General features: G+C 62.7%; 5 protein-coding genes across 5 annotated transcripts; 2 read left to right on the top strand and 3 right to left on the bottom strand.

Moving 5' to 3' along the window:
• Nucleotides 1-410: 410 nt before the first annotated feature.
• PFL1_01724 (uncharacterized protein) lies at nucleotides 411-1,172 on the bottom strand (the record flags this gene model as incomplete). Its single annotated transcript, XM_007879234.1, has 3 exons — nucleotides 411-497; nucleotides 728-934; nucleotides 1,068-1,172. The coding sequence occupies 3 exons, from the start codon at nucleotides 1,170-1,172 to the stop codon at nucleotides 411-413; spliced, it is 399 nt and encodes a 132-aa protein (XP_007877425.1).
• Nucleotides 1,173-1,945: 773 nt separating this feature from the next.
• PFL1_01723 (uncharacterized protein) lies at nucleotides 1,946-6,230 on the top strand (the record flags this gene model as incomplete). Its single annotated transcript, XM_007879233.1, has 3 exons — nucleotides 1,946-5,778; nucleotides 5,904-5,983; nucleotides 6,091-6,230. 3 exons carry the CDS (start codon nucleotides 1,946-1,948, stop codon nucleotides 6,228-6,230), a joined length of 4,053 nt encoding a protein of 1,350 aa, XP_007877424.1.
• Nucleotides 6,231-6,547: 317 nt separating this feature from the next.
• On the bottom strand, nucleotides 6,548-8,320 carry PFL1_01722 (uncharacterized protein; the record flags this gene model as incomplete). The annotated part of the gene is made up of 2 exons (XM_007879232.1): nucleotides 6,548-7,566; nucleotides 8,092-8,320. 2 exons carry the CDS (start codon nucleotides 8,318-8,320, stop codon nucleotides 6,548-6,550), a joined length of 1,248 nt encoding a protein of 415 aa, XP_007877423.1.
• A 543-nt stretch (nucleotides 8,321-8,863) lies between these two features.
• PFL1_01721 (uncharacterized protein) lies at nucleotides 8,864-9,793 on the top strand (the record flags this gene model as incomplete). The annotated part of the gene is made up of 3 exons (XM_007879231.1): nucleotides 8,864-8,951; nucleotides 9,056-9,378; nucleotides 9,470-9,793. The coding sequence occupies 3 exons, from the start codon at nucleotides 8,864-8,866 to the stop codon at nucleotides 9,791-9,793; spliced, it is 735 nt and encodes a 244-aa protein (XP_007877422.1).
• Nucleotides 9,794-10,683: 890 nt separating this feature from the next.
• On the bottom strand, nucleotides 10,684-13,986 carry PFL1_01720 (uncharacterized protein; the record flags this gene model as incomplete). Its single annotated transcript, XM_007879230.1, has 2 exons — nucleotides 10,684-13,014; nucleotides 13,141-13,986. 2 exons carry the CDS (start codon nucleotides 13,984-13,986, stop codon nucleotides 10,684-10,686), a joined length of 3,177 nt encoding a protein of 1,058 aa, XP_007877421.1.
• Nucleotides 13,987-15,079: the final 1,093 nt, after the last annotated feature.

Below are 15,079 nucleotides of genomic sequence, written 5' to 3'. Positions count from 1 at the left end.
CACGCCGGAGGACCTGCCGTATCTTGTGCTCGTTGTACGAGCCGAGCAAGGCTCCTCTTTCGACTGCGCAAGATCAGCACGGTGTCCGCCTCGGGAAGCGGCGATCGTCGGCTGATTCGCGTACAGTGATGTTTCCCGGCTCTCCTGCTAGCAAGAGCCGCAATCGGCCTCTGTTGCCAGCCACAGACGGGGTTCGGTGGGCAGGACATCGTCTGCAAGCCGTCGATGCGGCATCAACGAGGGCCAGGCGTCACAGCGGGGCGCGGCCATCGTCTGTGCTGGCCGTCAAAAACGGAGAGTCGCTGCATTCTGCAATCTTCTGGTCTGGTCATCGCCCTACAAACGCTCCGAGCTCCTCTTGCGTGAAGGCTGACTCTCGAGAGGGATCAGGACAGAGTCGAGCGGAAGGCTCAGTTGAGTCCCTGGCCTGTGGGACCCCGCCCTTCGTCTCGGCCCGAGTAGAACTTCTCCAAGAAGCCTTCCGGTCGCGCGACGGACTGCATCGAGAAGAGGGGGAGGGGGGAGAGCCAGAGAGGGGGAAAGAACGAGAAAGAGAGAGGGGGAGGGGGATTGCGTTGCCATCCGTTGGGGCGAAAGAAGAGGTTGGGTCAGAAAGAGCAAATCATCACCACTTGCCTTACGAGTGCTCCTGCCGGTGCTGCTGAGGCCCAGCATCTCGGACCGACAGGACCACGATGGCGGGTCCACGTTCCTGGGATCCACCCACCTCTTCCTCCGCAAACCACTTCATGATGTGCGGGACCTGCTTCCATGCGTTCATGGTCTCCTGGTAATCCTGTTGCGCCTTGAGGAGCATGACGTCGAGAACGGCGACGTCCTTGATGTGGCGGTTCTTTTCAAATAGAGTCCGGACCTTTGCCCTGATGACCGAGGGAGGCACGTCTAGCGCGTAGAGCGCGCACATCTCGGGGGCCTGGGGAAGGGCGGTGTCGGTGCGTCGAGGTGACCAGGAGCGGAGGCAGTGGGGTGAGGAGAAGTCAGAGGGAAGGTTTGGATTGGCCTTGGAGGTGCAGGCGTCGGACGGTTGCACGTCTTAGGGGACTCACGCCTCGATAGTAAGCGCGGTAGAGGGCGACGGACCTCTTCCTTGCCTCGTCGAGGTTGCGGGAGATCTGGGTGGTCCTGGCCAGCCTTGCCGGGATGGTCGTCATGCTGTTGCGGTTCGAGGAGCGAGCCGGGTAGTGACAGGCGAGGCAGGGCCAGGCGAGCGTGAGGGTCTGAGGCAAGCAAGCAGGCTTGAACCAGGCGTGTCGGTCCGAAGCACTCACGTTGCTGTTGATGTTTTTGTGGCCTGATGTGGTGGCGCGGGGGTGGCGGAGGGGAAGCGAGGGGTTGGCAGAGGTGGAGAGGCGGAGGTGGTGGGATGCGATAGCCGGCGTGGGTAGTTAGCCGCCAGCCCAAGGCCAAAGGGGCCGCGAGTAGTTGAGTCTTCGGTTGTCTGGTCGGGCTGGCTGGCTGGCTGGCTGGCTGGCTGGCTGGCTGGCTGGCTGGCTGGCTCGCCGGCGATCAAGCTTCCAGGTGACCCGCCTGACCTGCCTGACCCGGGCGAGAAAGAGAGACAGACAGAGACAGAGGTAGGGTGCAGGCAGCGCGACCTGTGGCCCACCGCTAGCGTGGCCCGTGTGGAGGGACGAGGATGGCGTCCACCCCAAACGTCGTGCCGGATGGGCCTGATATTGATTGCCTCTTGATCCCGACTCACCACCATCCAAATCACTCTTCCTTGCCCCCTTCGGACAACAACTCGCACCCTTGTCCTTGCTCGCCTCGAAATGCCCGTCTTTTGAGCCGTCGCTCGCAGCGCTGCGCACCCTCTCCGACCTGACACAGTCCGCACATCACCAGCGCTCACCACGCACGAATGCACGCCCCGTCCTCACGTCTCTCATCTGCTCGCCATCGTTTCCGGACAAAGAACGTCTGAATGCCTTCTGCTTCTGAGACAGCGCGCTACTCGCAATCTCGATCGCCATCCCTGCGACCTTATCGCTCCCTAGGAGTCGAACCGCACAACGAGCCCAGCTCGCTTCGTCGCAGCGGCGGCATCGCATCACCCCCGCCGTCCAACAGCTATCCGCTGCAGCCCTTATCGCATTCCTCGCACGCAGACATGTCCGGCCGCAACTCCCCAGTGCCTTCCTTCAACTCGGATCTGGGCACCACTGGCTTCCGCTCCCGCCCCGGCAGGACACGCTTCGGTCGCTTCTCTCCCGTGGGCGTCGCAGATGACGAAGAGCAACGCGGCCTGCTAGACGAGCGCGACGACCCAGATCGCGGCGGCGCCAACAAATCGGGCGCCTACAGCGACGAACCCTATGGCCCCTCGCGCGCCCCGGGCTCCTACGACGACGGCCAACAAACGCAGTACGGCACCGGTAGCGCCAGTCCAACGAGCCCGTTCAAGGGCAAGCGCAACGGCGCCACGCCGTCTGGCGGCGCTCGGGGCAGCTTCGGCCTCAGCCTTTTCTCGTCGACCAACGGGAATGGCGCCGCACAGCAGAATCGCAGCTTCACCTTTGCTGAGACTGAACGCTCCAAATCCAAGTTCCCGCCCAACGTGGTCCGCAACCAGAAGTACAACATCCTATCCTTTCTGCCAAGGGTGCTCTACGAGCAGTTCAAGTTCTTCTTCAACCTCTACTTCCTCCTGGTCGCTCTGAGCCAGTTCATACCCGCACTCAAGATCGGCTTCATCGCTACCTATGTCGCGCCGCTCGCCTTCGTCCTCTGCGTCACCGTCGGCAAAGAGGCAATCGACGACTGGGCACGCTACAAGAGGGACGTCGAGAGCAACAGCGCCCCCTACAAGTTGTTGGTCCCAGCGGATTCCAGCCTCGCAGTGGCGCAGGCCAACATGGCCCGCAAGCCGGATCGACGGCGTCCGTTCGCGCTAGGCACCACGCTCGGCCGCTCCAGGATTGTTACCGCTCCAAGCAGCAAGATCCGAGTCGGCGACCTCGTCGTGCTCGAGAAGAACCAGCGCGTGCCTGCCGATATGGTGCTTCTACACACGACCGCAGGTGACCAGGCTACCGACGGCGATAGGACGAGCGCCAGTGCGATGGGCGGTGCGTCATCCTTCGTGCTCGGTGAGGACGAAGACGACGATGCCTTCGATTCGGCGAAGGCGAGACGGCAGCCCAGCCTCGAAGGCGGCCTCGACGCCGCAGAGGTCGAAAGTCGAGCCCGCGACGCGGACGCCACTGCAGCTCAACCAGGAGAAGGGTCCGGCGGCACCTGCTTTATCCGCACTGATCAGCTCGACGGAGAGACGGATTGGAAGCTGCGAGTTGCGGTCGACCTGACCCAGCGACTGCCCGTTGATGAGCTAGCGATGCTGAAGGACCGCGCATCTGTCTTCGCAGGGCCGCCGATCAAAGATATCCACACGTTCCTGGGCAACTTCACCTTGCAGCCTCCGCCAGAAGACGATTGCTCGGGCATCACACATGGACCCCCATCGTTGCCGGCGGTTGGCAACCTCCTGGATGAGGATCAGCCCGGCTCCCGACTCAGCGCTACAGGCCAGACCGAGTCGGCGATTGCCATGAGCCAGCAAGCGCAGATGGCCCCTCTGTCGGCCGACAACCTTCTCTGGGCCAACACGGTCCTTGCTGCCGGTACAGCCGTCGGAGTCGTCGTCTATACGGGCCGCGAGACACGGGCCGTGATGAATACCAGCTACCCCGGCACCAAGGTCGGCCTCTTGGATCTGGAGATCAACCGCCTTTCCAAGATCCTGTGCGGCGTCACTTTCGCCCTATCAGTCGCCCTCGTCGCTCTCAACGGGTTTCGGGGCGAGTGGTGGGTCTACATCTTCCGCTTCCTTATCCTATTCAGCTCAATCATTCCGATCAGCTTGCGCGTCAACCTCGACATGGGCAAGACAGTCTACGCACGCCAGATCATGAACGACGAAGAGATCCCGGGCACCATTGTCCGCACCAGCACTCTGCCCGAGGAGCTCGGACGGATCGAGTACCTTCTCAGCGACAAGACGGGAACGCTGACGCAGAACGAGATGGAGATGCGGAAGCTGCACATGGGGACGATGAGCTACGGCTGGGACAGCATGGACGAGGTCGCCAGTCAGCTTGCCACCGCCCTTGGACAGTCGCAGACGGCCCAGTCCGGGCCGAATACGCCGGCAAAGTCAAAAGCTCCGACCGCTGGCGGCCTGACTCCCGCTGGAGCGATGCTGGCCGGTCGTGGTCGACGAGACATGAGCTCGCGGGTCAAGGACGTCGTCCTGGCGCTAGCACTCTGCCACAACGTCACGCCCGTCACTGAGGAGGACGGCTCCATCACGTACCAGGCGAGCAGCCCGGATGAGGTCGCCATCGTGAGGTGGACCGAGTCGGTGGGTCTCACGCTCGTCGCGCGCGATCGCAAGACGTTGAGCCTCAAGGCTGCCGATGGCGCCGTCTTCTCCTACGAGATCCTCGAGATCTTCCCCTTCACGTCGGAGAGCAAGCGCATGGGCATCGTCGTCCGCGAACTCGGCACCGGCGAGCTCACGTTTTTCCAAAAGGGGGCGGATGTGGTCATGGCCAGGATTGTCGCGCAGAACGATTGGCTCGACGAGGAGTGCGGCAACATGGCTCGCGAGGGCCTGCGGACACTCGTGGTCGGCCGGAGGCGCCTGACACCGGACTCGTACGCTGCCTTCGAGCGCGCCTATAAGTCGGCCCGCCTCCAGGTCGAGGAGCGCGGCGAAGCCATGGCTCACGTCGTCGGCCAGCATCTGGAGAACAACCTGGAGCTGCTCGGCCTCACCGGCGTCGAGGACAAGCTGCAGGACGACGTCAAGATGACGCTCGAGTTGCTGCGCAACGCCGGCATAAAAGTCTGGATGCTGACGGGTGACAAGATCGAGACGGCCACGTGCATTGCCATCTCGAGCAAGCTCGTCGCACGTAACCAATACGTCCACCAGGTGGCCAGGCTCAAGAGGCCCGACGCTGCGCGCGCGATGCTCGACTTCCTCCGGTCGAAGCTGGACTGCTGCCTGGTGATCGACGGCGAGTCGCTGCAACTTTGCCTCGACCATTTCAAGGACGACTTCATCGACCTCGCGACGCAGCTGTCTGCCGTGGTAGCCTGCCGCTGCTCGCCGACGCAAAAGGCCGACGTAGCGAGGCTGATCCGGTGGCACACCAAGAAGCGGGTCTGCTGCATCGGCGATGGCGGCAACGACGTCTCCATGATCCAGGCCGCCGACGTCGGGCTTGGCATCGTCGGCAAGGAGGGCAAGCAGGCCTCGCTAGCGGCCGACTTCTCGATCAACCAATTCAGCTACCTCACCAAGCTGCTCGTGTGGCACGGTCGCAACTCGTACAAGCGCAGCGCAAAGCTGGCTCAGTTCGTCATCCACCGCGGCCTCATCATCTCGATCATCCAGGCCGTGTTTTCGTCGATCTTCTACTTTGCCCCCATCGCCCTCTACCAGGGCTGGCTGATGGTCGGCTACGCCACGGTGTATACGATGGCTCCCGTCTTTTCGCTGGTCCTCGACCGTGACGTGAGCGAGGACCTGGCGCTCCTCTACCCGGAGCTTTACAAGGACCTCACCAAGGGCCGGAGCCTCAGCGCCAAGACGTTCACCACCTGGCTAATGATCAGCGTCTACCAGGGCGGCGCCATCATGATTCTCAGCCTGATGCTGTTCGAGAACGAGTTTCTCAACATTGTCAGCATCTCGTTCACCGCCCTCGTCATCAACGAGCTCATCATGGTCGCACTCGAGATTACCACTTGGTGAGTCCCTGCTCTGCTGTGCTTCGCCTCACTCTCCTCGTGATCGGCCTCGATGGCAGGCGACTCAGATCCCGGATCTCCTCGTCCGCTTCGTTCGACGGGCTTCGCACTTGCCGCATCGACAGGCACGTCTACATGATCCTCTCGGAGGTCGTCACCCTCTTCTTCTACTGCATCAGCATCATCTTCCTTCCAGAGTTTTTCGGTGAGTTGCCCGTCCCAGAGTCTGAGACTTGCGTCGCCCACGATGCCAACCTGCCGCACCCATCCTCGACCCCTGCGAACCCCCGGCGGTGGCCCTGGGGTCCGCAGACCTCAACTTCGTCCTCACCCACCGCTTCTTTTGGAAGACGGCTGTCATTGTCGCAGTCTCGAGCCTGCCGCTGTACGCCTACAAGGTGGTGAGGCAGAGGTTGGCGCCGCCCAGCTACAGCAAGCTCGCCATGACGTAGGCCGCCGGGCTACCGGCTGGCCGGCTGTCCGAGGCTGGTCAAGGACGGTCGACGCTGGACAGCTACTCGCGCCCACTGGCCAGCTTGCGGAGCGGATCGGCCCTGTAGCAATGCACCCAGTCACGCTGCACACCAGACCACGAGGCCACAGGCTCGACACAGTCGTCGAATTTTCGTCATCATCGTCAAAGGTCGTGAGATTGCCACCGGGAGTCATGGCACTACGGCGGGCGGAACGAGGCGGGATGAGGGCAGGACGACGCGACCAGAGACGGGGAGAGGCGGGGAATATGCGCGGAATGGGCTGAGAAGTCGATCTACTTCATGATCTTTCCGTCGGCCCACTGCTTGCCGTCGGGCGTGACAGCCTCCCAGGCCATGTAGTCCTCGAAGAGCTTCTTGTCCTCGTCCTTCTTGAGGTCAAGCGGGGTGATGCTGTAGCTCTCGATGTCGGGGGCGCACGAGAGGACCTCGGCGGGGTTCTGGCCGCGGACGACGTAGACACCGGAGATGGCGTTGTTGTTGTTCTCGCCGAACACGCCCATGGTGCCCATGATGTACTTGCGGTTGGCCTCGAGGCGGGTGTGGAGGCCCGTGATGAGGTTGGACGACATGAAGAGCAGAGTAAGCTCGTCGTTGTACTTGTAGTCGAGCTTGACGACCGAGTAGCCGTCGTAGTCAAAGTTCTCAAAGAACCAGGGGAGCGCCTTGGGGCGGGTGTCCTCGTTCGAGTAGGTGCGCTTCCACTCGTCAAGGATGAACGACGACTTGGGCAGGCTGTCGAGCGGGTTCTTGGGCGGCGGGGCCGCCTTGGGCTCGTCGTCCTCGTCGTCGACCTCCTTAGCCTTGGGTTTGGCGGCCTCCTTCTTGGGCGCAGGCGCCGCCTTGGGCTTCTCCTCCTTCTTGGGCGCGACAAACTTGGCGTTCTCGGAGCGCTGCTCCATCTTGAAGAGGTCCAGGACGGTGGGCTGACCGGCAATGGTCTGGTAGTATCGTGCCGTGTTGGGGTACTGCGAGCGGAACTCCTGGCCGGCGATCATGCCGTAGAGCGACTGGAGGTTGCTCGCGACCGTCAGGTCGGCGAGGGTGACACGGTGGCCGACGAGGAAAGTCTTCTTCTTGAGCGAGGCCTCGAGGAACTTGGAGGCGCGGTGGAGCGAGTCCCAGGCCTTGGTCTCGGCCGCCTTGTTGTAGGGCAGGATGTTCTTGGTGAGGAGGAGGATGGTGACGAAGTTGTTCCAGATCTCCTCGTCGGCAAAGTCGATCCACTGCTCGACCTCGGCGGCCGACTTGGCGTCGGTGCCGAGAAGCTTGCTGTTGTCCGAGAGACCGGCGACTGAGGATAGGCGCGATGGCGTCAAGTGCGAAAGGTGGTGGAAGCAGAGCGGAAAGGGGAGGCGCCGTGGCAAGGTGAGCTCGTGCTGGCGGGAGAGAGGGATGGGATGCTCGGCCTGAGCCAGGTAGCGCGCCTTCCGCCCCTTTGTCCCTCCCGTTCCAACTCCACCGTGCGCCTGCAGATGACCGCCGGATCTCCGCCGAGGGAGTCGACGGCTAGGACTGCGGATCATGTCAGAGCATTCTGCATGTGTGGTATCCTCGACATGTGTTCTTTAAGACAGGGATAACTGTAAAATGAAAATCTCATCATGCTGATCTCGCCCGGCTGGCGGCAGAGGAGGGCTGGCCGAGCGAAGCGCCCCGGACACAAGCGATGTGGACATTGGGCAGGACGCCTGCACGCCTGCACCTGCCTTGCGAGCCTACGGGCAAGCAATCCTCGACCGGCGAGTCTCTCGGGATCGTAAAGGCGGGCGGGGGCGGGAACGGAAATCAGGGCCGGACGAGAGCGGCAGGGACTCACTGTAGCGGGCGATGGCGCGGCTCTCGGTGAGCTTGAAGCCGTCAGTGCCCTTGAAAGCCGGGATCTTGCCGTAGGGGAAGTCGGCAAGGTACTCGGGCTTCTGGGTGTCGCCGTTCGAGGGGACAGTCTGGACGAGGTCCAGCTCGACACCGTTGTACTTGGCGGCGGCAAGGGCGCGGACAATCTTGCCGTGGCCGGGGTAGCCGTAGAGCGAACCGATGGGAGCCATGTTGGATCGTGGCGAGGGAAATGGAAAGTGGTGACCGAGGAAGGTCTAGCAGGGGGGATTGGATTGGTGGTGGAAGGGTGAAGGAATGGTGGCAGGCGATGCCGTGCTTTTTTGTGCTCTCTCTTGCCTGGGCCGTCGCCAGCCTTGACCGCTCCCCGTGGCCCTTCCTCTCGATCGCCTGCGGTGACTTGGGCTCCATCCTCCTCCTTGATGGCTGGCTGGCCGGCCAACCGCCCCCTCGCCCGTGTGGCGCGGCGAACGCACCGACCGGCTGGCAGGCTTGCCCTTGCTTGCACCTGCTGCCCAGGCGGTGCGGCCCTTGATTGACCTGACCTGAGAGAATTTTTTTTCTCTCTCTTTTCCCCCTTCGTTGCCCCAATCTTCCTGAGCCTTCGACGATGCGCCGTGCGCGCTTCTTCTAGAGGGGGCGCGGGCTGGGCGGGCCCGTCTTCGGCTCCGACCCCGCGAGCTTCTGGTCACGCCTCCACAAATCCACGCTCGGACCATGCAGACGACGGTGGTGGCCCTGGCCAAACCAACTACATGGCAGACCCGCCACGCCTCGAGGCTTCTCTCGCGCTCAGCACCGTCACCCTCACCGCCGCAGTCTCGTGGCCAATTCCAAGCATGGGTGAGTGTCCGGGGCTGCGTCGCAGCACGGCTCAAAGTCCGTCCGCCGTTTTTAGCACGCTGTTCTCAGTTGCATCCCCCCCGTGCCTATCCTTGCCCCCTCAGCTGATCCTTACACGTCTGGCTCCCTGCCGATGGGCACCTTTGCAGGCCTGGCATTCTGGCTGATTCCTTCTGACGCGTCACGGTCGGTCCTGGCGGCCGAGATAGACAAGCTGCGCTCCTCGAATCCAGATGCTCCCCGCTTCGACTGCCATGCCACCCTTTTGGCCGGCATCCACTCGGACCGAGGCGCACAGTCCACCCTGGATACCTCGGCCCTCGTCTCCAAGGCCCAGACGGCCATCGAGGCATGGAGGGAAGCGGGCTACCGGAGCGCCCTGAAATGCCAGCTCGAGGACGTCACCACGCGAGGAATCTACTTCCAGGCGAGTACGATCCCTTCGTTGGCCGCTGCCTGGACAAACGCGCTGACGGCCTCCCCGTCGCCGATGGATCTGTCGCTGCCGCGTCCCGCAGTGTATCCTGATCGCGCTGCATAAGCAACCAGACCTGCTCAGCCTCAACTCGCACATGCGCACCGCATTCGACCTCACATCGCAGTCGCCCTTCTTCCCGCACATCTCGCTCCTCTACTCCGACATTGGCGCACACGAAGCCAAACGCCAAATCGACACCATGGAACAAAGAGGCACATTCAGTCGCCACCAGACTGGCGACGGCCACAATGCCATCACGTTTGCCGGCCTCTCTCACGTCGAGTTCGTCGCTATCGACCTGTACGACTGCAACGGCCCGCCAGATCAGTGGAAGCGACTTCATAGCATCCCGCTTCACGTTTAGGACCCTCAGGACGTCAGTCGGCCCTCCCCGCATCGCACAGCAGCTCGCAGCCGCGTCTGATGCTCGTCGTCGCACGTCGATCGCCAAGTCGATCGCAGTTGAACTGGGGACGAGAGGCAGGGGCCTTCAACCGAAGTCGAAAGGCTGCGGCACCTCCATGTACAAATACATCGAAATCGCGGATCTAAGGAGCTCTTGGAGGGTGATAAATGAAAGCGATCTCACAGTGAGCCAAGAGGCCGAAACCGACTCGCCGGGCGGAGAAAAAGGCCGACGGCGATAGCAGAGGCCGAACGGCACGGCGCGTCGGCTTCCATCGAGTCATGGGACGGTCAAATTCCCACCCGAAGGCCGTGACCGACAGCCGCACTCCAATCCAGCTTCCATGGCGGGCGAACAGCCCGAGCCGAGGTCGAGGCGGCTGGAAATCGAGAAGACGTTGCCTGACTTTGCTGCTTGTTGCGACGAGGCGTGTGCTTGCATGATGGAGCGAGAGCGTGACAGGGAAGGACAAGAGTAGCCGTGGTTCGAATCTTGGCTGGGAGCAAAGCAGGCATTGGATCGACACGAGAGCACGTCCGGCATGCGGTGCTCCGTCCGGCACAGCAAGGAGCAGAGGGATATGTGGCGAGCTGACTGGAGGGTCGTCCGCAAAGCGCGGAGGGAGCGACGACGTTGGTGGCGGCGGTCTTGCGAGCGCGATCTCAGAACAGCGTCCGAGTCTGGGTCCATGTCGAGCCGATGCAAGCTGGCGAGGCGGTGCGGCCGAGGGTCTGGTACATCGAGATTCTTTCCATGAGGAAGCGAAACCCCCAACCTCGCCACTTGCAAAAGCCCCGGTGGGTATCTGTCGAGGCGGAGAGGGCCGTAGGCTTGCCGACTGCACCTGTTTAGGCGATGACTAGCTGCACCTCGGCGCCAGTGGCCCTGGCGCTTTCGAAGGCCATTTGCAGATCGTCGTCGTCGTTCATCATGACCTGGTCGCCATCCTCGTCGATGTAGCGGATGCGAAGGCCATTCTCAGTCAGCGAGTTGCGCCCGCTGCAGACGCGCACCTTCTTCGTCACCTTGTCCAGCAGACTGGCAAACGAGATCGTAGAGAGGACGACGACGACAAAGCGGTCCTCGCCGCAGTGGACGAGCAGCTTGACAGCGCTCGACGAAGTCGGCGTCGTGGGCGTCTGCGGTCCGCTCGAGACGCTCGGCCTACCACCGTGTAGCGCGCTACCATTGCTTGTGCGGACTCCAGAGGCGCTCGACGATCCGCTGAGGTTGATCGGCGAGCTTGCAGCCGTCGAGGACGGCGGCCGGGACTGGCCCGAGTGCGCCGAGTCGGTAGTCGAGACACTCGAAGAGCTGAACCGCTTGTTGCCGTGGCCATTGCTAGCAAGAGCGGTGGCGCTGTGGTTTGACTTGAGATGGTCTGCGAGCTGGTTTGGCAGCGGCGGCGCCTTGGGCATGGGCGGAGCCGGACCTTGCAGATGAGCCGGCAGCGGATACATATGTGGGTTGCTGGCCGAGCGCGACCGAGTGTGGGCAGCACTGTCGGAAGTCGTCCTCGACATGGCTGAAGCCACAGAATCGCCGCGTGGACGGGCGGGGAAGGGGCCGTTGCCGTGACTGCGATAGTCGACGTGCTCCGATGGTCCGTCGAGGTATTCGACAGCGCCGCCATCGACGGTGCCTGCGCGCGACGAGGACCGCGAAGTGGTCGGCTGGAGGCCGGTGAAGCCGGGCTGGCGAAGCTGCCTGCTGCTCGACGCCTTGCGCAGCTGCTGGTGGTCGGTGCCTGTGCTGTAGGACAGACCGCGTGGCAGCAATGGTGGCATCGCAGGAGAGTGAGATCGCCAGTGGGCCATCAGCGACGAGTCCTGGTCCTCGGTGCGGGCGCGAGGCCGCGACTCCTGCGTGAGCGAGAGCTGCCGCTCCCTCTGCTCAGCGGGCTGAGACAGCCTTCCGCCGTTGGACGGCGTTGCGCGACCACTCTGGCTCTCGTAGTAGCTGTGCGAATCGCTGCCGCCATCGTCGTCGTGCCGATAGCTGCTGGCCTGCGACTCGGTACGGGAGAGAGACAGGGAATTGCCAAAGGGGTTGAGAGGCGGTGCTTCCGACAGAGGCGTCTGCGGGAAGTGGCTCGACGTGGCAGTCATCCGCCTGCCGTTCGCTCCGGCGCCGGCGAGATTGATGGAGCCGGGCGAGACGCCAGTCTGCGTGTAGTGGGCCGCCGCTTGTTGCCGCCGCAGGTTGACCTCGTCAATGAGCTTGTTGATCGCCGTCTGCCACTGCTTGAGGTGCTCGTCGTTCTTGCACTTCAGGGCAAACGATTCCTGGTCGACGTCGCCGCGCCACCACACCTGCAGAGCATACTGGCCCGCCGCCGTGCCGAGAACGTGGCTCATCTTGTTGTTGACGAAGGCGCCCGTGACATTGTTGATGAAGATTCGCCCCTTGAGCTGGAGCATAGTCTTGCTGCGCTTGTCCTTGGCGCTCAGGGCTGGGGCTCCCTTCTGCTTGAGCAGCGACGCGTTCTTGCCGCCCTTCTTGGCATTGTTGGGCACCACCTCCTTGCAGCAGAGGAGGATCTTCTCAAAGAGGTACACTTGATACTCGCGCTCGGTGTCGCTCTTGGCGACCATGAAAGTGTCGGAGAGCAGCAGCTGGCCAAACGTCTTGATGTTGTGGCCCTTCCAGTCCTCGACGCGCCACTCGAGCTCCTTGACCAATTGTGCGTTTTCTTGCAGTCGGCTGGTCTCGTTGACATTGTCCGTGATGCGCCGGATGACCTGCAGGCCCTCTTCGAGCTCGCCGTACCGGGGAGCCTCCTTCGACGTCTTCTTGAGCAGCTGCTCGAGGAGCAGAGGGTATTTGCAGATGCGCTGCACCGGCTTGATCATGAACGCCGGCAGCTCGTAGGCGGGGTCGAGGTAGCAGCCCTCGGCGCACGGCAGGCTTTTGAGGCGCACCAGGTTGGAAGCCTCGGCGGTGATCAGCTCGAGGGCATTTGCGTAATTGGCGCAAAAGGGCTCGTACACCGTGAAGTCCTCTTCCATCGTCTTGAAGACGTGGCCAAAGTGCTGCTCGTCGGCTGGCCGACGGACATTCTCCTCGACGCAGATGAGGAACCGCCTCTGCACATCGACGAGCTTGTTGAGGTTGCCAAAGAGATGATGCAGCGTGTCGGGCGGCAAAATGTCATTTTGCGCCAGCGCCCGTGCGTAGCTCTGTGCTCGACCACAGCACGGCCATGTCGCGCGAGGGACAGGATAAGAAGTCGGCCTCGGGGTCAGTGACTCTAGCGTGCAGAGCTTGCACGGTGAGCAGTCTGGGCAGCAGGGTAGGCCACTCACCTGGAGGACTTCAAGGTCCTGTACGTATTTCCGCTCCGTTGTCAGCAGCTCTCTGACCACCTTGGCCCGATCGTCCGACGGCGTCTCTAGGTCGTCGTGCTCCGTCGCTCGCTTGTTCTCGATGAGCAGGCCGCGCTCCTCGAACACGTCCAGGAGCCGGTTGATTGTGCGAACGACCTTGACGAAGCCGTTGGTGTCGTTCTGGTAGAGCTGGGTGACGGTGAAGATTTCGTCGGGATCCCAGCCCAGGTTCTGCTTTAGAGCAATGATGAACTTCATCACCTGCGCCTTGCATGCGTTGGCGTTGCTCCTGTTGGCGTCCGGGTTGAGGGGCAGCGCGGCCTCTGGACTAAGCGCGTTAAAGAGGGCGCAGAGCGGCGCACCCAGCCGGAAGCATTGCCAAAGCTGTGAGACGGGATCGCTCATGGTTCGGGCCCTGAAATCGGAGCCAGTGTCGTCGGGCTTCGGCGAGGCAGTGGCAGGGGACGGAGGACCATTAGAAGTGATCGAGGTGGCCGAAATGAGGTCGTCGAGGTAGCTCTCGCCGAAGTCGGGAACGCAGTACAGGCGGTCGCGGAGGTTCAGACAGGCCTGATACAGGCTCGAACCAGCAATCGCCTGCTTGTTTGCGATCGTGTTGGCGGCTGCCGGGGCTCCGGACATCAAAGTGGCGCCTCCGGGGCCAAGGAAGCTGGCGCCGATGCCACCGTCTGCAGATCCGGCCGTCGAGCTCGGCCCGACGGGCATCGTCGAGGCGGATAGGGTGTTAGGATCGAATGCCGGCGTGGCTGAGGAGACGGACTGCTTCCGCGATGTGCGGAAGCCGAGCGCTGTGGAAGCTGCCATCCTTCAGAGCCGGTGAGCCCTCTCAAGACAGCCGGCTGTCCTTACGAAGGCGAAGAGTCGAAGACGGAACGAAGACGGTCGAGCTGTCGTGGAGCAAAGTCGGCGTCGAGTATTGTGCGATGGGGGACTCTGCTGTCCGGAAAAGGCCTATGGCTCGGGACGGGGACCAGCAGGTAGCTGCAATGGGCTGTCGGAGGGGGCAGATGCGGATTGCGTGGGCGTGATGCTCTAGTGTGCGATTCTGTATCGAGGAAAGGGAGGACGGGGTCCGCTGCGGGCTCCCTCTTGGAGCAGCCGTGGTGTCGTCTGTAGGCAATCCGATTCTTCCACGGACGGGGCGATGCGATGGAGCCAGAGGAGCTCCTGCGATGCTGATGTGTCGAGCGAGGCGGTTCGACCTGCGGTGATCTGGGTCTGGGACGAAACCGCGCAGAGCGGAAAAGGAAACGTCTCGAGAGGCGGGCGAAGGATCTAAGGGAAAGGGATAGAGAAAGGCGCAGACGAAGGAGGAATCAAGAGAGAAACCTGCAGGAGGGGGATGTGGCGGTGGTGGTGGTGGCTATGGTGGCGACAACGACGGCGGCGAGGAGGATTTGAGAGGAGGGACAATGGCGCCGGTGGGCGAGGAAGTGGGGATCGTGTCGGAGGGCGGCGAGGGCGGTTTGGATGGCGAGGCAAAGCCAGGGAGCGGGGGCGGGAGGGGCGTACGAACTAAGTTGAGAGAAGTGTCGGGTCGGCGAGCAGCCTAGCCTCTTCTTTCTCTCTGTCTCTGTGCCCCCTGTTGATGGATCTGATTTCCAGATTGAGGGGGAGGAGCGGTGAGGCAGAGCAGAGGCGGGCGGAGGAGAGGGCGCCAGAGGGGGTCGGCCTACCGAGAAAGGGAGCGAGGTGAATGCAGGAGGCGGCGGGTGGGAAAGCCAGCAGCAAACAGCGCAGCGTACGGTAGCCCAGGGTTAAGCGGGCTTGCTGGGCGTGGGCCCCCTAGCCTAGCCAGCAGCCTGTTCAGCCGAGCTGCCAGCCAGCCAGCCAGACGCACGCAGCAGACGCCAGAAGAGAGAGAGAGAGAATTCACGCACCAGGCAGGCAGCAGCAG

This window comes from Pseudozyma flocculosa (genome assembly GCF_000417875.1).
Source record: "Pseudozyma flocculosa PF-1 unplaced genomic scaffold scaffold00004, whole genome shotgun sequence".
In the NCBI taxonomy this organism is placed as follows: domain Eukaryota; kingdom Fungi; phylum Basidiomycota; class Ustilaginomycetes; order Ustilaginales; family Ustilaginaceae; genus Pseudozyma; species Pseudozyma flocculosa.
Note: the sequence above shows the minus strand (reverse complement) of the source record. Positions and strands in the feature narration are given on the sequence as shown.